We start from the raw sequence: 22,770 nt of genomic DNA on the forward strand, positions 1-22,770 counted from the left end.
TCTCTCTAAAACTCGGCTTTCTTTTCAGTTTCACAGCTTAAGATCTGAAATGGTTCCTCTCGCGCTTCACCAGCTGCTGCTCCACTTTTGAAGTCAGCGAAGTCGCTTTCACCGGATTGGCTGTTAGCTCTGAACACAAGGCAGATTATCCCGTTGTCATGGCTACAGCAAACAGGAAATACCCCGAGGCAGGTAACGCCGCAGGCTCGTCCCAGTGTGGAGCTTGTCGCTTGCGGGGAAACTTGGCTCATTACTGTTGCGTCCTCTTTCCATCTGCTCCCACGGCGTCTCTTCAGCAGCCGAAGCATAAACGCTGTCTGGATAAAGATGCTTTGTCCCAAACAACCCCCGAAAGCCAAGGTCGACCCTAAACTTCTTATCTGCGGCTTCTAAGGTTCGGTGCTTAACATGCCTTAGTGGCAAAAAATATCCATGGGAACGCTGCTGCTTTGTGCCGATGTTTTTCACCTCACAGTGTATTGTGCCGAACTACTTTGATCACAAAAATATCAGCAGATGCTCCATTATTTTCAGCCGTCATGGGAGACTTTTCTCTCTTTCTCTGCAGGTTCCTGTTCATTACAGGAGCTGCAAGGACTCGGTACCAAAACGTACTTCCCTTCTCTCTAATCCCCCCTTCAGCGAAGGTGCAGCGCTGCGAGCTTTTGTACAGTCCCTTTGATGGCGGCTGATGACTGTTGAGTGGCTTTCCGAGAGCTCTGGCCTTTAAGCGGCTTGAGCTGGGTTTTGTCTGCAGCTATTAAACTGAAGAAAGAGAGAAGAGGGGCCCAGTGGTGGGAGGGAGTGAGACTTTTCTTCGTGCCCGGTCCATATTCCCCCTAGTGCGCCCCATCTGTCTGTGGCAATAATGTTGACGAGGGCAGGTTCGTGGCTTCTGGTATGTAAACCTTGCCACTGGGAGCTGTACGTTATACCTCAGTGGCGGTGCCAATTTCACTCTTAGCTTTTTCTGCACATAACAGCAAAATCCCCCCTTTTCTTTTCTGTATTTCTGTCTCTCTGCCTTTTGCTTCACATCATTGGTTAAAAAGCGCAAAGAAATCAAGTATATGTAGCTTCAGCAAGTTTTTCTTACCCGTTATGAACTTCACGAAAGACAAAGAAAGAAAAATGTGACTACATTCATATCTAATCCACTTGTTCTGCGTTCAAACTTTTGTAGCCTTGATAATAAACACCCACAGCTGCCAACCTTTTCACACTGAGAGCTTTAAAAGCCCTGACACGGTTTCCTGAATCACTCTGAGCGACGCTGTCCTGTATTTACATAAAACTATAAGCCATGTTAGTTCAGATATAGTTCAGGGAGATCTTTCTCTCTGTGTTTTGTTTTCTGTATTCTCTCGTCTCATTGGTTTAAAGTGAGCGAGACTGAGTTGAGAAAAGGTGATGTCATATGCTACAAGTTTTAGCCGTCGGTGTTGCGAGAAAAAGCCGATGTTTCAGTATTTTATAATTTTTTTCTTACTAAAGGTGACCTGTTGTAGTTTTCATCTACTGTAACGGTGATGGATGCCTATAATAAGCTTATCCTGCATGACATAACGAGGTCAGGGTGTGAGGAAGTGATAGGCCGCTCCTTAAGAAAGCTTGTTTCCAACACTGTAAATATACTTGTGAAAATTAAATCGTTCTCAGACGTCAGAATTAGTAAGACAGAATTTTATGTTAATACCTGAATTTTTGACTGTAGATAGTTTCAGATTTTTCTTTTGAACGGGTGAAAACATAATAACAAAAACATGGCTCTGAACACTCCATTTAAGACATTTTTTTCTGCTCTTTGATCTGCGTGATGTCAGCTTTTACAGCTGTGGCTGTAAGAGAAGAAGCCCCACCCATTTGCTGTTTCCAAGGGTCAGCTAATCAGAAGAGAGTTGGCTTAAAGGGGGGGAGGAGCTAAAAAAGCTTGTTTTTATATAGAGGGTGAACTGAGGGCCTTAATCAAGACCCAGTATTCAATTCAGTTCAGTTTTTGTCTATAGCATTTGAATCACAACAACAGTCGCCTCAAGGCAATTATTATTGTAACTTAAAGACAGTACAATAATACAGAGAAACCCCAACAATCAGACGACCCCTTATGAACAAGCACTTTGGCGACAGTGGGAAGGAAAAACTCCCTTTTAACAGGAAGACGCCTCTAGCAGAACCAGGCTTAGGGCTATAAGATAACTCTTTTAATTCTGAATCATAAAAACTGCTCTAGTAGAGTCCAAAAATGCATATATAAAGCTGGAAATGCATCTATAATCCATCAATACACTAATGGCAACCCAATTTTTTTGTCATCATCACTAAGATGTGCTGCCTCTTGGCCAGGACTCCCTTGAAAAAGAGGTTTTTAATCTCAATGGGACATTCCTGGTTAAATAAAGGTTAAATAAAAAAATAAAAAAAAGATGCTGTACAGTCATGTCACAAAGGAAGGTTTCACAGACCTGTTAAAGTTTTTCTGGATATTTGGCACACTCTTCTTTAAAACGCTCCTTGTTCATTGGGCATTGGACATTCATTTATGTTCCGCTCTCTTCAGGTCCCATCGGCACTTTTCAATCAGGTTGTGGTCTGGGCTTTGACTGGGTCGTTTCAGCACCTTGATTCTTTTCTGACTGTAGACTTGCTGCTGTGCTTGGGATCACTGTCCTGTTGTATGATCCAATTTGGGCTTTAGCTGTGGGAGAGATGGCCTCACATTTGACTCTCTTCAAAGTTTTCTAACTGTTTTTGCAGTTTCTCTGAGTATTATTGTGCAGTTTGACCTATGGGTGAATTTGCTGGGAAGATTGTGGCATTTTATCAACACACACCTGAATGCACCAGACCAACAAGCTACCACAACTTTAGCTTTTAAAGAGGCGCTCACACTTGCTGATGATCAGTTAATAAAGTGGATTTGATTGACAACACCTGGCTGCTGCTCACCCTATTAAAACCAGTTTTCCACAGCACTGCAGACTTCTGTAAAAACCTTCTCTTTCAAATGGCTGCAGTTGGACAGAGCTGATTTTTATAAGTTGCCTTTAAGAAAAACAAGAGCTTGTGCTTCGCTGAGCAATCCTTTGATGGTTTTCATTGCTTTTTTTGTCATAACAGAAAATGTGGATTTACTACAACATGTTTTTTTACTTTTCAACCCCACATTATATTTTTGCTGCTTCAAAAAAAACCCTTAAACTGTTTTTCTGCTTATAATAAACCTCCTCTGAGGTTTTATGGCACATGACTACTACAAAAGGAAAAAGTAGATAGTTAATCAGTTAGTACCTTTATCAACATAATAATTGATTGTCCTGAGTCGTTTTTGTGCCAAATGTTTTATAAAGAGAAAGATGGGTAAATCGAACAACTTGGAAAGTTTTGTAAAAGCTTGCAGGGTTAAACGCATCCCGTTTTATACACCGAGATAATTTTCTAATATTTTTCTTCTCCCAGGCCCTCTTTGAGGAGAATGTACTGCAGCATAGTGGTGCAGTTGGCTTTGCAGGAGCAGAAACAGGCCATTGTTGTTGCTTTCTATTGCACTGTGTATACGGTGAGCTCTTTGATGCCCTCATGTGGCCGAATGAGGAAGTGAAGAATGATTAAAACCTCTGAAGAGATGCTTTGGGAATGAAATCCTCTTTTGGAATCTGGCTCCAGACATTACAGATTATCAGAGAAGTTATTTTGCTCTCCCTAATGTCCCTTGATTGCCATCATTGGGTTTTTATCCTCAGTGCAGGCAGACCCTAAATATGGAGCCCTCCTTCCCATTCAAACAGCCGGCTCCTCCCTGCCTGCTTGTTTGCTCCCCCTGTTGGGCATTAATAGCACTACTGTGGCTCCCTTACCCCCTGTTATCCCCCTCCTCTACCCCCCCACCCCCCCTCGGCTGCTACACACTGGGACATTACCATTTGGTGAGACTGACTGGCTTTGGTGAGGGAGCTGATGGGGGTCCAGCAGGGGGTACTCCTGCGCTCGAGGCTTCCTTTCGCATCGCCCGAGCTGCTAGATCTCTTTGTTATCGTTCAACGCCCACGTGTTGTTGCTGGAGAAACGGGAGATTGGCACAATCCCTGGATCTGCACGGATAAGCTCGGCGGGTTTGAGCTTTTGACCTTGCAGGAAATTGAGACGTACACCTCGTACGCCAGTGCGATTATTATATTTAAAGTCCACGTAGGTAATTAAAGGTTAATCTGATGGCAGGTTTTTATGGCTGGAGCGAGAATGCAAGTCGATTGATGCTACTTTAAAAGAAAAAAAATATAATTCAGGGAAGGTTTTCGCTCCTCGAAACCTTCCCAGACTGAAATAATGGCTGCGGCAGTACACTCATCTCAGCAGCAGGTGTCACCACCAAGCTGTCAGCAGCCGATGCGAGGGCCAACATGTATCTGTCAATAACCCAGTAATCAGAGGCTTGAGGAAGTTTGAGGGGTGTTTGGATTTATTTTTATTTCTTTAATGGATTGCTGCTGCTTCACTAACTCTCAGTAACGGTGGCTTTAAATCACATGTAAGAGCTAATGCAGATGACTAAAACAGGCCTGGGTCCTGAGGCATGGTGCATCCTCCAGAAGGTCACGACCTCCGAGCTCCCGCATTAACCGAAGAGTTTTTGCTCCTTTTTTAAAGAACAAGCTCGTCGCTTTACGGTGATGATTAACCGGCACGTTGCGTCCTAATTGGCTGCTTACACGCCGTTCAGCTCTTTTCAGCAGAACAGAGGAAAAGGAGGGTGACAGTATGCCGTCATGTGTCACAAAGCCAAGCCCCCTTTTTGAACATGCCCCACTTTGCCCCCTTTGTCAGTCAGATAACCTCATGAATATTTCACTCCTCTGATCTGACGGCTGGTTGAAGTGGAGGGCGAGAATGGGGGGGGGGAGCTGAAGCTGACTTGAAAGACTCATAATCTTCAGCTTGGCTTGGTTTTCGTCAGAGTAATGACTTGCGTGACGTTTTAATGTGTGTGTGTGTGTGTGTCAGCATGTCATGTAGAAATCAAAGCAGCCTTCTGTGTGTCACTCTTTCTCTCTGTGACCTTCAGTGGATGAATGCGTTGTCGCCTTCCTCTGCATTTTTTTGCTGAGGAAGCTTCAGAAAACGACCTGGAAGAAATCACAACACAACCTTATTACACGTGTGGGGAGACACAGTCACCTTGCTGTCCAGGCCGGCCTTGTTTTGTTGTTACAGCCTGAGCGTAGCCTCTGGGCACACCACTGGGTGAAAGGTAAAAGCTAATGAGGCGAGTTGAAGGAAATACTTGTAACCTGTGAATGCACCCTGACGAGGGCCGGCAGAGGAAGGCAGGAAATGAAGGTGCTCTTGACGTGGCCTTTTTCCCCTTTTGTGAAGTGGCTCCAGAGCCTGTTGGCTCGCTCAGAAATACTCAAGTGTGACTTGAGTGGCCTTGCTTTCAGTTCAGGAAATGGCATCGACCTACTCCTATATTCATCACCAGCACGTCATATATGGCATTGCGCACATGTGGTAATGATATGCAAGCGTGGTCCCTTTAAGAGCCCAATGTCCTTTTTTGAGAATGAGCCCAGAGTCGGAGCTCTGCGTGTGCTGACCGTGGCCTCTCGGTTGGTCACCAGAGGGGAGGACGGGGGGGGGGAGCTACAGCAGAGAAATGGCAAACTGAGTTTACCCCCCACCCCCCAAACGGCGGCCTGGCCGCGCCGCATGCCCTTATCTACCATTGGAATGCAACAGCTGTGCGGGGGAGCGGCAGAGTGGGCTGGCTGAAACCCCCCTGCCAGACCCCCACACAGCTTCTCTCTCTCTCTCGCTCTCCCTCTCTCTCTCTTTCTCTCTCTCTCTCTCCCCCCTCCCCTCCACCTCCAAGCGACGTGCTGGGCTCCTGAAAGGCAGCTCAACTAAAAAGTGAGCTAGACACAGTGAGAGGCTCGGCAGGGCTGCTGCACATTCAAAATAGAGGGAGAGGGAGGGAAGAGGGAGAGAGAGAGAGCTAGCGAGGGAGTGAGAGAGAGAGAGAGAGCGAGAGAGAAGGAGAGTCAGGGACAGGCAGTGCTGAAAAGGAGAGCACAAAGAGAAGGAAAGTGGAGCAGGGGAGGGGAACAGGAGGCTGGGTGAAGGGAGAGGGAAAGACAAAAGAAGGAGAGGGGAGACATAGCAGGGTGAACGGAGGGGACTGAGCAAATGGCTATGGAGGAGACGGCGGGGGGAGCCAGGAAAGCCACCAAGAGCAAACTGTTTGAGTTCCTGGTCCATGGAGTGGTGAGTGGCGCTGTCCGTCATTCCCGTGAAGGGAGCTGGGCTCTGGCATGCATCTGTGTGTGTGTGTGTGTGTGTGTGTGTGTGTGTGTGTGTGTGTGTGTGTGTGTGTGTGTGTGTGTGTGTGTGTGTGTGCATGAGTCGGTGCAGCAGCAGCAGCAGCGGCGGTCTGTGTGTGAGAGATAGCTGGGTAAAGCTGGCCATGTGAAGGTTATTTCCAGCCCCCTGGATCCCAGCCTGTGAGGAGATGGCTTGAGAGAGCGAGAAGTGGAGCAGCGTGGATGGATGGATGGGGCTGGAGCAGGAGGAGGATGTGGAGAAGAGGGTTTCTTACCCCCCTAATAAAAAATAAATAAATAAATAAAAAGAGGCGAGAGAGAGGGAGAGAGCGCGAGAGAAAAGAAATAGAAGCTCAGCAGCAGCAGTAGAAGCGAAAAGCAGCCAGCTCCCCCTTTGGCTAACAGAGGCGCTCACTGAGCATGCTTCCCTGGGAGTAACAGACAGAAAAAGGGGGGGAAATGACGAGTCCGCTCAAAACAGCGCAGCCGGAGCAGCCTTCCAGGCGGCGTGAAACGATTTGAACCTGTGAGGTCACGAGACAAACCGATGTAGTATCGTAGACGGAGCCGAGGCAGGCGGCCAGTCCCGGAAATGATGCGGGGGTACAATCAGCCCATTCATGCAAAAGCTAGCATGAAATGTCAAGTGAAGTGTTGCTCATGGTTTAGAGGTTAAGCAACTATTGCCATTAACCACATGCAGCACACAAAGTCTGCTTCAGTAGTGGTTTGTTTTGGTGAGGAGACGAATGCATTTCGAGGGTTGAGAGCGGTGAAAAAAAAAAAAAATCTCTGTAAGCATCACTTTGTAGTTAGAACTTTGATTCGAGTGTGGATACAGTTTGTGCCAGTGGCTCGACCTTTTAAATCTAACCTGTCATCAATTCCTGTTCCAGTTAAGCAGCTAACACTGATGTATCTGTTGATATCGGCCTTTTAGGAAAATAAGGTGGCTTTTACAGATAGCATTATCTGACCTTTATCTCATTGTGCCGCATCCACCCTGCGCTGAAGTGTTCAGAAATAGTGCGGTGAAGCGCTCTAAGAAGAACAAACAAAAGATTTCTGTGGTTTATTGACCCATAAGAGAAAAAATAGCAACAATAAAAATGAATGAACCAAGAAAAAATTTGTATCGGTGCAGAATTTCACAGGAAAACGACTGACCATGACTTCCCAAAGCGTGAGGCATCGTTTTCTTATGAATTCAACTCATGTTGTGGTGATAAAAATCAGTAAATCATCAAACCAGTCATGTTACAATTGTGTTGTCTGCCTAATAGTATCAGCTTTTATCATTTTTTCTCATACGGTCAACAGCAGACGACCGGAAACGAGGCGAAAGATTAGCGACAAACATGCAGCCAAACATTTTAACTGTAGCTGTGACCCACACGAAAATAAAAATGACAGCAAAGAGAGAAAAAGAATCATTTTTAATCATCTCGCCATCTCTTACATTCCTCTCAGGACGCCCCTTTTAGGGTCACAACCCATAGTTTGCAGAGTGTCTAATTCTGGAGCTGCGTTGTGGTTTTAACTTCCTGAAAAAGAAGAATTAAGCTTCACCTTTACTCGGATTCTGAAATAGGGCACAGCTTTTTAAGAAGGTGACAAGACTTTGTGATATTTAATGTTCATCTCAAGAGTGTTTTTACATTTTCTAATCATAATCTTTACGTTGTTGAGAAAGTGGAGAACTAACAGACTTTTCACTAGAGAAATCACAAAAATTAGCCCGACTGTGGGTTGGAGAAACCTCGAAAGATGAAATGATGCTTGACTTTTAATAGCTGTACAGTTTAAGACTTGATAACTAGAGCATGAGTGAGGACCCAGGATCGCTTGAGGGGCATGCATGTGGAAAAGAGGTGACTGGGTCACTGCGATGCTACTCTGCTGCATGCGCTGCTGCTGGACGACTCTGCATTGGCGCCACTTCTTCCTTTAAACTCTTTACTGTGGAGGACCCTGTGTGCCCTTCACGTGGATCTAGTGTTACCTGGAGGCTTCTGGTGATTTGTAGTAAATAGGCCGGTTGTCTGTGATTTAGAAGTATTTTGATATTTGTGATTTTCTTCTGAGTCTTTTATTCGAGAAAAGCTTTAAAACGAACGTTTGGATGACAACGTGAGTGCGCTGAGAAACATTTCGAGGTTTTCCAGCCAATATTTGTCGTCATGTTTGGGGATTTGAGTAAATGGGGACTTTTTAAAGCGTTCAGTTAGGGTCTGTTTGTGGACCACAAGCAGACTCGTGTCACACCAATGACTGCTTGTCCACAGGCACGTGTGGAGGGAAGCTGTCTGAGCTGTGCGTCATGTTTGTAGGTAAAGTTGATCAGAAGTGTTTCCAGCTCCTTAAAGATGAGCCGGGGTCCCATCACCGTAAATATCTGTGTCATCATCAGCATCATCGTCCCGCTGAACTGATTCTCACCTCTTCCAAAGCCTCAAGTACACCGGGAAGGTCAAAATGACTCGATAAAACATGTTTGTGAAACCCTTTAAGTCCTGGGTTTTAGACCTGACTCCATTTTAATCAGGGGCGGTGTCAGGCTTAGCGACACGGCGAGATTTATACCCAGAAACAAGACGAGGTATTGTCTTTTTGACAGGAGCGGTCATTAGAGTGGCTTCGGAGCCGAAGCCCTGCGCCCGGAGACCGACTTTAGGAAACAATGGACCAGGTGATTGATGAGCCAGATGAGTGTGTCCTCTCAACAGACCAATTAACCTTGATGAGGCTCTGGCTGCTCCAAGCCAAATATTTCCCTCTGCTTTTTTCCCCCCCTCCCATACCTCTCCTCTCTGCTCTTTCTCTTCCCCCACATTATGAGATGGAAAAGTCTTGTTATAATACTTGTGGCAGGTTCCTCGACGTGTATACTGCAGAATGGAGAAATATTTACACTACGGGATTGGGGGGTGGGTGAGGAGGGGGAGATGATTCGGCACAGTTTGTGAGCTTGTGGCGAGCGGTGACGTTCCCTTTCCTTTCATGGTCGAATAAAGCAAAGACACACGTGTGCAGATGGATTTACATTCAGAAAACACAGACACACACATAAATACCGTGGATGCAGTCATAGCTGCGGTTCCTGAAGGTCGCAGCAGCAGCAGCAGGCTTTGGCCGAGCTTCGGTTCGAGGACTGATGGGTAGGCTGAAGTCCCTTCCTCCTCTCCTCTCATTGTCTCCCTCACCTCCCCTCTGCTGTGCGACTTCTGTGGCTCGTGAAGTCGGCGAGGAAGCCTTCGAGCCCTCTCCGTGGGAAAACCCCGATAAGCCAAAAACATAATATGACACAGTGTCGGCTCGGGCGTCGGTGGATTCAGAGCGTGTTTGTGTAACTGAGAGCGAATGTAAACTTCAGTTTCTCTCACAGCTGGGTTGCCTTCATTGTTCCCTTCATAGAAATTTACACAAATAAAATGTTTAAGCTCAGTTACCTCGAGTGGAAGACGAGTGGGGTTCGGGTTAGGCGGTTTGGGATGTGAGATATCGGCGTGCCTCCACGCTGTGATGCGGCAGAGGTGAAAGTCATTTCGTCTGTGGCACCACGGTATTGAAAAGCCAAATAAAAATATTTTAAAAAATCTAATTCAACAACTACTTGACTTTCCAAACACAATGTCCAGGTTAACCCAAGTAAAAATCCGTAGACCTTGATTTTCACTGAAATTTCTCTCTATCAGAAAGTTTAATGGTTTTCAGCGCGCAGGCTGAAAAGATCTTTTCGATGGGTGATTATTAATATCTGCAAAATGTCAGCTCATAAAGCAGATTGCATGGTTGGAAAACCTCTAAAAGTGAACGAGAGCGTCTTTCGGTGCAGTTTTTGGTGAGCTGACCCTTTAGGCTGCGAGAGGCCGAGCACCCCGTTTCACTGTTAACGGGTGAGAAACCAAATAAAACGTCCCGATTGGCATTTTGATTTTTCTCCTGACAACTAAAAACTGTTGATGGATAAAATCAGCTAGTATGTCTTAACTGATAGAAGCTGCTTTCACCAAAGGTCACCACAGCGGGTAGCTCCACATGTGTAACTATTATTTATTTTTTACAACGGATGGCCTTCGAACCGAGGCTCTTTGGCTTGACCACTACACTCCAGAGTTAGTCTATCTTGGCTAATCCAGCTAATTCAATTTCTGACAAATTAGCCTGCCACAACACATGAAGTGTAATCCTGCTTTATGTAACCAAAATAACATCCTGAAGATTGTGTTTCAGGAATCAATCAGAAATGATACACTACAGAAGTATCTGTAAACACATTTGCTCAGATGTCTGCTTTTAAGTCTCTGAGGTCTGAAGCTTGGATTATACTCGGTTGCAGACACGGACAGCTGGAGACCCGACGCGGTCACGAAACAGGCAGGAATGAAATCCCGGTTAAGGTCTGATGCGTGTCTTTTGTCCTGTCTCCCTCCCCTCACCTCCACCCGGCCGTGGTAGACGGTTGCCCCTCCCCGTGGTCGAGTCTGGTTCTGCCTGAGGTTTCTTCCTGTAAAAAGGGAGTTTTTCCTCCCCACCGTCACCAAGTGCTTGCTCATAGGGGCTTGTGTGATTGTTGGGGTGATCTCTATAGGTCCTAACCTTGCAATATAAAGCACCTGGAGGCGGCTGCTGTTGTGATTTGTTGCTGTGTAAATCAAATTGAATCAGTTTACACTTCTGCGGTGAATTTCTGTACGACAAATGAAGGTGACATGTGAACACAAAAAGGAAAAGAATTAGGATTTGATGTTAATAATTGTGTGTGTGACGATGTTTGCTCGCCCGGTAAGGAGGAGATAGTGTACGTATGAAAATGCATTTACTGCGATCGTTATAGTAAGATTAATGTGTGTTTAAATGCGGTGCAACAACAAAAACTAATAAAATGCTGGGACTTTCTTTCTCTCCTGGCTCCTTGCTCTTTGTTGTGGTCAGTATTTCACATGGACATGGAAGCAAAATTCATATATTTAGGGTTTGAGTCATCTTAAATGACCTCAGAGGGTTAATGGTAACAGAAGTTAGTTTACGCTGAAGCCGTTTTACTCTGTACACCAACCCGCTGTCAGCCTCTAACATCTTGCGTTTGGCTTTAAGATGGAAAGGGTTTCATTCCCGGGTCAAATGACTGCAGTTGTCACAGGTATCGTGTCTGGTCTGACCTTTTCTGGAGATGCAATAAGATAAGATAACCTCTGCAACTCTTTGTCTGCCCTCAGGAGAGCCTGAAGAGAAAAGAGATCTTTGATGTTTCTTTTAAGATAGATATTTATTAAAAGTTCTAATGTGACTGTAGTTACGTTTATTATGCATCTCAGCAGGTTAGGATCACATTAACACCAGGATATAGATGCTCTACTGTACTGCTAAGCTTGCTGATGGACGTGCACCATATATTACACATCTATATTTGTTGCACCAGGGCTCAAACCCAGTCCATGCATGTCATTCCACACCTGCTCACTTCCTGCTTACCTGCCTCCTCTCTGCACTGCTTTGTCAAAGAAAGTGAAAATTGCCATGAATTTTAAAAATATGTTATAGTTAAGCTATTTTTTGCAGAAACATTCAAAATATTTATTAATTTTTTTTACGCAAAATTGTCAAAATGAAATGCAAAACATTAGAATGTGGTGATTATAAGTGGAAAAATTCAATAAATACTCGCCACACCAATGGGCTAATTTAAAAAGAAAATCATGGTAGGAAACATTTTTAAAATAGAAAAATGTCACAACAGCACATATCAATTCCTTGCTGCCGTTTGAGTGACGTCTTGAAGGTTAAAAATAATTGCTTAAAAAGCCCAACCACAATAAATACGCTCCACATAAACACCAAAATCAAAGAACTGCTCAGTGAGAACGATTTAACTTCTTACTCTTCCTGCGCCTGCCCTCCATCTGCCAGGGCCCTCTGAAAGTATTAAAATACTTACAGTAACTACAGCACAGACGAGACGACTGATAACCCTCCCGCGGGGAGCGAATCAAACACACGACGGAGATGAGATAGCCGGCGAGGAGGACAAATGTGATCAAATGTGTCGCTTCGTGTAAACACCAGACTGTAAGCAGAGTTTTAGCAGCTGATCTGAAATCTTCAAACGGGCTAATGACAATCTGAACGGCAGCCGCTCTCACTGCCCTCCACGCCGCTAAACAAAATAAAACAAAAACCTGCAAATGATCTTTAATTTGGCGCGGAACGGGTTTGATATGACATCTGATAAATCCAGTCACATACTCATTTAAGTACATTTGCAAGCAATAACGTTAAAATGTGGTCATTTTTAGCCTCTTGTATGTAAAAACTTGAGGATTTTCTCTCCATGCTTTTGGGTTTCTTGCAAATAAAACGAAACTAAGACAAATACAGAAAAATATTCATCAGTTAGATAAAAAAAAAATGCATCTGCAAGGTGACTAAATAAAAAACGAAAACATGCTAGATGCCGAAATTAAAGCACAGTTAATAAAAATGACTCAAGCTGTTAATCAGCTATGCCGGAGAATGAATTTTCCGCCAATCGATTCATCAGTTACTGCAGCTTTATTCACCTTTAGTCACCTTTTGTAAATACAAACGACATTAAAATAAAAGCACGCTCTATAAGCGCTTCAAAACATATAGCAGCACAACAACATGAAAGATGGGGAATTTGTTCTGAAGCAAGTATTAAGGAAGCAGCCTCATCCTCAGATTTTAGCAGATTTCAGAGCTCCAATCGAAGCCTTTGAGGGACCGTGCATGGAACAACCCACAGATTCATATGTTTAGTACGGTGTGGGATAAGTTTGGCCTCTTCAAATCCCTCCAGCCTTCCCAGAGATGCCAACACACTTCTCAGATATCCATCCACATGGCAGATTCGATTGCTGGCTGGCTGGCTGGCAGAGCTCCGGGCAGAGTGCTGGAGTCAGTTCAGCAGGTCAGATTATAGAGTGCAGCTCATTGTGAGTGTGGGTGTGTGTACATTATCCAGCGATGGTTTTGTGTATCTGTTATCTGGATGGCTCACATTCTCCAGACGGAGTAGTAGCAGCAGCAGCAGCTCTGTCTGTCTGTCTGTCTGTCTGGGTGTTGTTTTCCAGCTTAGCTAAGAAGTGGGAGAAGGACCTCTCTCTTAACAGCTTTTGAGCAGGAGGCCTCCGCCATATGTTGTTTTATCCTCAGACCCTTCTCAGTTGCTCTGACCCCCCCCCCCAGTGGCCGGAGTGACAGCAGCGTCTGCTCGGTCGTTCTTATCACAGGATCTCTGCTCGATCACCATTTCAAAGGGCACACAATACGTCAGGAAATAAAAATCCACAGTCAGCGCGGAGTTATTAAACCTCCCTGCTGTTTACTACCTCCGCTCTCCGCTCTTTGTTTGTGTTTGTGAACGGTCTAAAGATCACCTCAGACCTGCGCAAGTGCGTACGCGCTGTAATCTACATGTAGAGATGACAAACGTAAGAAAAATGCGAGCATGCGTGAGGTCATGAACCCCCCATCCCCCCCCCCCGAGCTGTATCCTTCAGCTGTCCTCCTCCTCCAACGTTTACCCGCTATGTTACCAAATGTAGCTGCAGTTTCTGTACTCAGACTTCTTTTTTTTTCTATTCACTTGGAGAAATTTCACCGCTTCCCAAGGTTTAGATGAACATAATTATCGCAGAGAGATTTCTTTTTAAATAATTGCACAAATAATGATTTAATTAAGGCACAGAAAAGAAAAGGAAACGTTTGCTTCTTGCTCTGTAAATGTGTTGACATGTTTGCTGTAATTGAATTCACTCAGTAATGAGGCGCGTATGTAACACTGTATATATGCTTTTTTTTTTTTTGAGTAAAAGGAAGGTGGAGAAGAAAAACACTCAAAATATCCTGTGAGTGTTTTCCAAAATAAAAAGTTTCTGGTTCGATTGATGCGCACATTGCGAGTAGATTCATTCAAGGCGAGGCAGCTTTATTTATAGAGCACATTTCACTGCGTGGAAACGCGCTCTGCTTTCATTTAAAGTCAGCAAATATGTGAAGTGCACATTCACGTGTCACTTTATTAGGTACGCCTGCTTGTTAACGACCACATGGCAGCAACTCGGTGTAGACATGGTCGAGACGACGTGCCGAGGTTCAACCTGAGCTTCAGAGTGAGGAGGAAAGGGGATTTAGGTGACTTTGAAGGTGGTGTGTTTGTTTGTGCCGGTTGGAGAAACTGCCGATCTGCTGTGGATTTTCCCACACAGCCAGTGTGGAAAAGAGAAAATACCCAATGAGCCTCGGTTCTCGGGGTGAAAATGCCTTGTTGATATCAGAGGTCGGATGAGAATGGTCAGACTGCTTTGACCTGAGAGGAAGGCGACAGTGACTCAAATATCCACTCATTCCAATCAAGGTACGCAGAAGAGCAGATGAAGCAGAAGACCACACTGGTTAGCGCTCGTGTCAGCTGGGAGGAGAAAACTGAGGCTACATTTTGCAAAATCTCACCAAAACTGGACTTTTGGGTCCAAATCTGGTGACAATGTGAAAGCAGGGCTCCATCCTGCCTTGTATCAACAGTTTACACTGCTGCTGGTGGTGTGATGGGCGGGGACTATTTTCTTAGCACACTTTGTCACTACCTGAGTATTGTTGTTCATCATGTCCATCAATGTATGACCACAGTGTACCCAGCAGAATAGCACACCATGTTACCCAAACCAACTCAAACTGGTTTCTTGAGCATGACAATGAGGTCACTGCACTCAGATGACCTCCACAGACACCAGGTCTCAGTCCAATAGATCAGCTGTGTGACGCTGTCATGTCAACATGGACCAAATCTGAGAAATATTTCCAGCATCTCGCTGAAGCAAAGAAAAGAGTCCACCCTCTACTGCCAAGGTGTACCTAATGAAGTGTCCACATTGAAAGTGTAAAAGAAATATTTTACTTTTACTCAGCTACATTTACCCGAGTGAGGCTATGATTTAATTAAGTGTAGAAGTATTATTAGAAAAAAAGCTGTATGTAAGCACAATGTGAACACAGGACGAGCGGTTAGTAATAACATTTCAATTTTTCTTATTGTCGGCTACATGGAGTACTGAGTTATTGTTAAGAGCACACAGAAGATTATTTTTAGTAAAAACGTGAAGTGATGTCCTCAGTTTTCAGCCCAATAATATAATGCAATGAGGAACCCTATTAGATGTTCTGGAAAGGAAAAAAAAAAGCCGAACTCAACCTTTAGACGGACGAGTACCGCTCCTCAAAACTGTTATTTATTTTCCCTAAAATAAAATAAAAGTACATATTTTTGGCCTCACATTGCTAACCACTGCAACAAGTCTTTCCCTGATAAAGACGACATTTGACGACCTTGCCTGTACCCTTAATCGCAAATTTGTTACACCTCCGTATATATCAATAAAAAAAACAATCTTTCATTATATGAACTCAGTTATGCAAAAATTATTTGACAAATCTGAATCACTTCTCAGTCTCTGTTAAACTATTAAGCATTTATTATAAAGGAAGCAATAGGAACAAAGTCATGCAGCTTTTTCGGGACACAGATGCTGTGGCTGATTAGGGAAAAACCTATAATCACGTTTATTTTTGTCATTATTATTTAACATGATTACTCAGAGACTGTGGAAAACATAATGGATTCATTTGAACTTTAACTGTAATTCAACCTAAAATAAATAAACTGAAAATTATAAAATTGTGCGGCACGATATTTGTTTCATCTCGATGTTTTAATAATTGTTTTAGGTTGTTGGTAAAATTCATATTAAATGGTGACCAGTAGAAGTGGCCGTGACACTACGGACAAAATTAAAGAAACTTATAAAAACGGTGACTCTACAAAATGTCATCGGCGCCCTCCTTTAACCCTGTAAAGCCTGAATGAAACATGAAATAATTGTCAGGTAATTCCAACTCTTTGAAACTGCAGTGTTTATTGAACCTGGGGTCAAAACTGGTTTTTGTTCCTGACCTTCGTCTTCTTCCCGCTTCCTGTAGGGTTCACCACAGCAGGCCATCTGCCTCCATCTCCCCCTATCCCTATCAGGAGTACATTGGCTTGTGCCCCCCACCCTCAGAACATGCTTTTTAATGCTTTAAAGTTGGACGTTTTAACATAGGAGTCTATGGGAATCGACTCCCTGTTGGAGCAAGCCTCATATGGCCACTACAGCTTTTATTTCTGTGGTGGCTTTAATTCATGCACATAAATAAAAGCATCAAAAAGATTAAGAAAAGATCTCCCGGCTATTAAAAATGCTGCTGCTGTGATATTTTCCATTCCAGCATCCGTCTTCCTCTTCCGCTCTTCCTCTCTGATGACTTCAATTAATAGAATTTTTAATTAGAGGACTGGTTATTCTCTGTGGACGTGTTCTGGTGGAGCCCTTCACAGACAGTCGGAGGTCTGGATGAAGTCAGGCGTTTTCTTTTCTCGCTCTCTTTCTTTCGCCCTGTTTGGTTTCAGACAATAAACCGAGGCGGGAGGCAGCTGTTGCCATGGGAGTGACAGGCACAGGTGAGAGGTGCCCAGTTGTTCGCAGGCGTCAGGACGGGAGTGTGGTCTCCGACACTGCTTGCATTGTTTCGGAGGCATACGTGTGTGTGTGTGTTAGCGCTTCAGTGTGCATGTCACAGAGTTTGCCTGCTGTGAAAAAAACCTCTGTGCATTCTCATTTCCAGCTGCCAACCCTGATTTTTGTTTAGAGGAGAAAAGATAAGGCGGAAAGAACAAGATATTGGTGATTCTTCCACTGCAGCTGCTCTCGTTTCTGGTATTTTCTGGAAACCAGAGTTGTTTTATTAAAGTGGACCTGTTCTGTTTTTCTTATATGCTGTAATATACGCTCATGGCCACTTTGTTAGGTACACCGGTTCAACTGCTTGATACATTTAGGCACTTAAATGGGGTCAAGATGGCCTCCTGTTATTATTAATATGGTAATCTCAAGCGCACACAGCCCCACCTTCAAACCTTCTGTTTGCAAGGTGCAGCCAATCAGAAGAAGGTTGGCTCATAGAGGATGAACTGATGGGCTGCACCAATGTGCAGTTTAAGATAAAGAAGGATTATTTTTAGCTTTGAATCATGCAAAGCTACTCTAGCGGAGTCCAAGAATCAACATTTGGAAATGAGCACAACAGGTTCCCTTTAAGGTGACTGATCTGTGGTTATGTGACGTTTTTGCTGTTGTATTTGTTGTTACTGTCTAACAAATCCAATATTAGACAGCGCTGCAGTTGAAGCTTCACAGCTTCACATCTTCGCTGCCCAGGATGGAAACACTTACAAACCGAAATCGTGCAAACTGACGTCAATAAACTGCGTAAAAGCCGCTGCTGTTTGATTGTTGAAAGGTTATCAAAGGTTGCCAAAGAGAGGAGAAAGTCAAAATATTTATTTCTGTGAGCGTGCTGTTTGCGTTTTGGGTCAGGTCTGTGGCGTCTGGATTAGAAGCTGATGTGAAGCTCTTTGTCGGAGCTCTAATTCGTGTTTTTGTCAGGCGCGTTCAAAGAAGAGTCCCCCCTTCACTCCACCTGGAATCAAACACTGCGATGTCTTTGTTTTATTTTTAGAAAGACTCATTTTTGCTTAAAATGAATTACAAAACGTTCAGAATATTTTCTATATAATACATGCTCTCTGTCTTTCTTCTTTCCTTCCAGCGTCCCGGCATGCCGTCTGGAGCGAGGATGCCCCACCAGGGAGCTCCCATGGGCCCCCCCGGCCCGCCGTACGGAGGGAGCCCGGCGGTGCGGCCCGGCCTGCCCTCCCCGGTGATGGAACCCAGCCGTAAGAGGCCTGCCCCCTCCCAGCAGGTCCAGCAGCAGCAGCAGCAGCAGCAACAGCAGCAGCAGCAGCAGCAGGCCGTCCAGAACCGTGCCAGAAAGTGAGTTTGAATCCAAGTGACCTACAACTCCTGCCAAAAACACTGCATGGCGTGCAATCAGTGACCCTTTGTGTGTCTGCTTTTGTGTGATCTAAGAGCTCAACAGTGGTTACACTTTCATCTGGATGAAGATTTGGGGAAAGCTGATTCTCCTTAGATGTTGATGATAATCAACATGTACGTTAACAATGGGAAGGACATGAAATACAGCGAACTTGAGATTTTTGCACAAAAATCTGAAATATATCTCTATATCTTAACTTTAACTTCTTAATATTATGTAACATTATGTATAGTATACTTGTAACCTATTTTAAATTTATTTCATGTATATTTTAGGACTGACAAAAAATTATTGCCACAATGTGCAATAAATTTGCAATCTTGTTGCTTTTGAAGTGGTTGCTTTGAAGACGGGGACTAGGTCTGAGACCACTCGCAGTCTAGTTGCTGCTTTCAAAGCAAGCCGTGGTGCCGTTAATACGGCAATAAGAGAGAGTCCGCGTGCTATTAGTTTCCATTTGAATGAGGTCAGGTTAGAAATTACATGGAAAATCACAAACCTGTCACAATCTGTGTACACAAAAATTCCCATTTAATTTTACATTAACTTCTTGCATTCAGAGTCCAGTTTGTCCACCTCAGAGATTTGAAAAAGAACTTCAGAAATTCTTGCATAAATAGTGACGTAGCTGCTGCAGGACGGCAGTTTGACTGTAACGTGAAACTGGCACTCAACAACGTTGGTTTGATAAAGGAATAACCAGAATACAACTGGTTGGCAACCAGTTGAGTCGAGTCCCTTTTTGCAAAAACGTATATCGCAGACGAGGGTACAGACTGACTGACTCTACATTTGTTAAATTAATTAGCAATGATTTGCAAACCTTTGCCAGTCTGTCTGAAAGTAAATGCAGTCAGTCTGAGTCTGACCTGCTTTGAAAACAGGTTGCCTCCTGCTAGACGACGCTTGCATTCACGTTGTGATTAAAAGTTGTTGCCAACAGGTTGAGGGTGTTGAATGCTCAACCCTTGGGCAAATGTTGGCTACCTTAGCTGCTTAAAGTGATCACGATTCATGACTGCATGAAATTTCATTGCATTCCTTATAAAAACTGTAGAAATGCTCTAGATAAAAAGTGTGGGGACTGAACCACGCCACAGACTTGCACTACTAGTGCTACTAACCAAAAAAACGCCACATAACTGCTAGCTCCACCATCATGAAATGTATCATTTGCTGCTTTTCTCTTTAATTTCATTGTAAATTGTAACTATTTGATTTTGGAATGGAGATCAGACATGAATCATCTGATTTCTTTGTTTAGTTTATTTTTTTTAACGCCGACATAATTTAACAGTCATGAAATAATTTTAAAAAATGCTAGCGAGGTACCTCCAATGTGTACGTCAACATTTGCGCGCTGTGATCTCCTAAAATCTTTCAAATCCAGCTTAAAAAATCCCACCGGTGACGAGTGAAACCATGACCTTTGTGTGTGTTTGTCACTTTTCAGCTTCCATTTCATTTCGTTTCCCCTTCTCTCGCTGCTCGCCTCGTTTTGCATCCTTCGCCTCGCTCACTGCTGTATACATCCACTCTCACCATCACAGTCGCTGCCACGACTGAATGTTTGCTCTCAGTTCGACCTCTAGCTGTCTTCAGCGTCTTTGTAGTGTAAATTTTTACCATCGCATAAACGTGGCGTCCTCACAGCTGTCTGCAGACGTTCAGACTCTGGTAGTCTCTTTGGCTTATCCTTACGCTATCTACTGTCAAACCAGGATACGTAACATTGCAGGCTTCATTTGACATTCACACATAGGTCACTTTTACATTAATGTTCCTCGAGGCTTCATGCAGACATACCCACAGTGAAGGAGACGGTGATGAGAGAGAGCCACGTGCAGGAGACTAAGCAGGACGTCAAGTGCTTTGGGAGAATTTATTCATATTTTCTAATTAGATGTATGAGAAACACGTATTCTGCATCTTGGCGTGCTTTTAACGCATGTATTCATGAAACAAAGTGATTAGAAAGTGGGAAAATTTAACTAGCATTAACTATATTCGCTTTCTAAGTCCGCCTCTGCTAGCTAAGGTGTTCTTGCTCTATTTTCGTTGTTTGATGTCAGTTTGCAAATAGCTTCCAGGTGCGTTACCAGCACCCTCTGGCAGTAGTTTTGCATTACTTCCTATGACCTTCTGGTAAAAACCTAAGCAGTGTTCTCTCTGCTTCAATTTTAATTTTCTCTCTTTCCCAAAATAGTGACGAGTTACGGTAATGTGAAGCGCACATGCTAAAATCTAAACATAGCTGATCTGTCCATGAGAACGCTTTGTGCTACAGCGATGTGCTGAATATCCACGTATGGCTCGTTTTCTCTACTTTCCGAAACGGGTCGAATTTCGTGTTTCTCCCTCTTCCACAGCTGTAGTGGAAGTTGCCATCAAATGAAATAGAGGACATGTTTTTTTTTCACACTTTGTTTGTCGTTGCCCTTTCGCACATGTAGCAGACAACAGGAAATTGTTCACACTTACTGCTTACTTACTACTGGAAATGCTTTGTTTAGCCTAGTCCTGTTAACCACGGGTGGCACCTGCTTTTAATCCACTTTATTTTGGGTGCAGTTGTTGCACTTTGTACTCTATACTGTTTATTTTAAACCATTACTTACTAATTTGCATAGACATTGTTTTATTATATAGAAATGAAAATAAATAAACCCACTGCTGCAAATTAAAGTGATACACTTTCAATGTAGATATATTTTGATTAGTGCTGTCAGCGTTAATCTCGTTAAAATGATGTTAACGCCACAACGGCATTAACGCGGCAAATCTCCGTTAGTGAGTTAGCGCGGATCGCCCTGGGTCCGAATGATTCAGACATTTATGATCTCACAAACAGCTCCTTCGAAGAAATGTCCAGAAAAGTTCAAGGCTACACACACACACACACACACACACACACACACAGAGGCTCACAGAGTAGCTTCATGACTACAAGGAGACGAGTGCGTGCCAGGTTTGGTCATTAGAAAGGGGATCAATATGTACACTCTGTGGACCTCTGTTTCATTCTCCTGCTACGTGCAGCACGATTGATCCACTTACAATTAAGCAGGCTTGTCGAACAGGTCAGGGGAAATGTTGCACTGCGTCGGGGCCTCAACCCCCACAGCAGCCCAGCCGGCTGTGGAGGCTCTGATCAATGGTGCAGGGTGACCTGTTCAGGTGTCTTTGTCTTTTTCGCTCCCTGTTGCTCTGTTGGAGTGTGCGTCCTCTGGCAAACACGTTGATGGTCCGGCTCCTCCATCCAGCTCAGACGCCACGCTGCTGCTGCTGCTGCCAGCCGAGGGCGGCCCACCTGTGTTTGCAGTGTCATTGAGACCTTATGGTCCCAGCTACACGTGCTCTGCAGAGCTAACGCTGTCCTGCTACAAATGCTTTGCATTAATTGGTATAAATACTCAACCCTTTGTCCTAGAAAGTCTGTATATATTTTCCTAAAAAGTTTGTGAAGAAGCACCACAGGACGGATTATCTTTATATGTACCTCACACGCACTATGTCTCAGTTCGGGTACTTCAGCTAGCACGTAGTTCACGGTGTAAACTTCTCACTTACTTATATGGTGCATGAAGTTCAAAAGGGTAAATCTGTCTTAAATTAAACATGGTGACTGCACACTAGATGCCATATTTTTAGAAATTCCTGGACCCAGAAAGGAACAATTTAACACACACACACCAGAAGCTAACGTTGTGACTCTGTTGATGTATTTTTGGTGGTCTCTCCCCCCAAAAATTGGATGTAGGTCTTAAAAAGTCAAGTCAACGCAGAAGTGCATTAATCCTGGATTTGTTCTCCACGCCAGCATTTAGAAAGCCACTTATGTGGTTGCAAAAAGAAATCTGGTTTCATAAAAGTCTATTAGAAAACTCACTTGAATCTGTGAACTAAGAACACACCTTCCTGACGAGTTTATGGGCTCATCGCATGTTTAGTGTGGTCTCCGGTCGAGTCAAAAAGCAGGATAAAGCAGGATGTGGGCGGGCCTACTACGTGATTGACAAGTCACAGCATCATTCACCTATTCTACTCGACTGGTACTTTTTTATAACCTATGCAGCCGGGTTTCTGAGCGAGCTGAGCTGAAAATGTGACGCCAACAGACTGCATGCCACTGATTGGCCAGGCAGTGACGTCACTGCATGAGTCATAAGAGTGACTGCTTCACAAGAGTCAAACCCGCCAATGATGGCGCCACGATGTCCTCCATTGTTGTCTTGTTGTGACCACAGCCACATTGAGGTGGAACTCGGTTATAATGGAAAATGACCAAAACTGAGTCGAGTAGAGTGTAGTTGAGCTGAGTGGGTGCTTGTGGAAAAGAAGTCAGTTCTGCCACTCACTCGTAACATCTGGCTTCAAAATACTAATTTGTCCAGGATGATAGCTCTCGAGTACAAGTGTCATCCAATGGATGGCTACGCCCATCTTTTATATACAGTCTATGGTCTGTATATTAATGATGTAGTGTGAAAAACATACAGAA

The 22,770-nt window shown here is 44.0% G+C and overlaps 1 protein-coding gene across 5 annotated transcripts in view; it reads left to right on the top strand.

Moving 5' to 3' along the window:
* Window positions 1–22,770, top strand: part of smarcd3b (SWI/SNF related, matrix associated, actin dependent regulator of chromatin, subfamily d, member 3b) — a 59,659-nt gene that overhangs the window by 13,869 nt on the left and 23,020 nt on the right. For 2 of the 5 annotated variants that reach the window (XM_031759749.2, XM_031759750.2), the window contains exons 1-2: window positions 5,956–6,258; window positions 17,982–18,205. In XM_031759749.2, the coding sequence (XP_031615609.2) occupies window positions 6,181–6,258; window positions 17,982–18,205 (302 nt within the window). In that variant the 5' untranslated portion in view covers window positions 5,956–6,180. Of the gene's footprint in view, window positions 1–5,955; window positions 6,259–17,981; window positions 18,206–22,770 lie in introns of those variants that run through there. The other 3 variants (XM_031759753.2, XM_031759754.2, XM_031759751.2) reach the window with 2 other exon arrangements.

Source organism: Oreochromis aureus, linkage group 9 (assembly GCF_013358895.1).
Source record: "Oreochromis aureus strain Israel breed Guangdong linkage group 9, ZZ_aureus, whole genome shotgun sequence".
In the NCBI taxonomy this organism is placed as follows: Eukaryota; Metazoa; Chordata; class Actinopteri; order Cichliformes; family Cichlidae; genus Oreochromis; species Oreochromis aureus.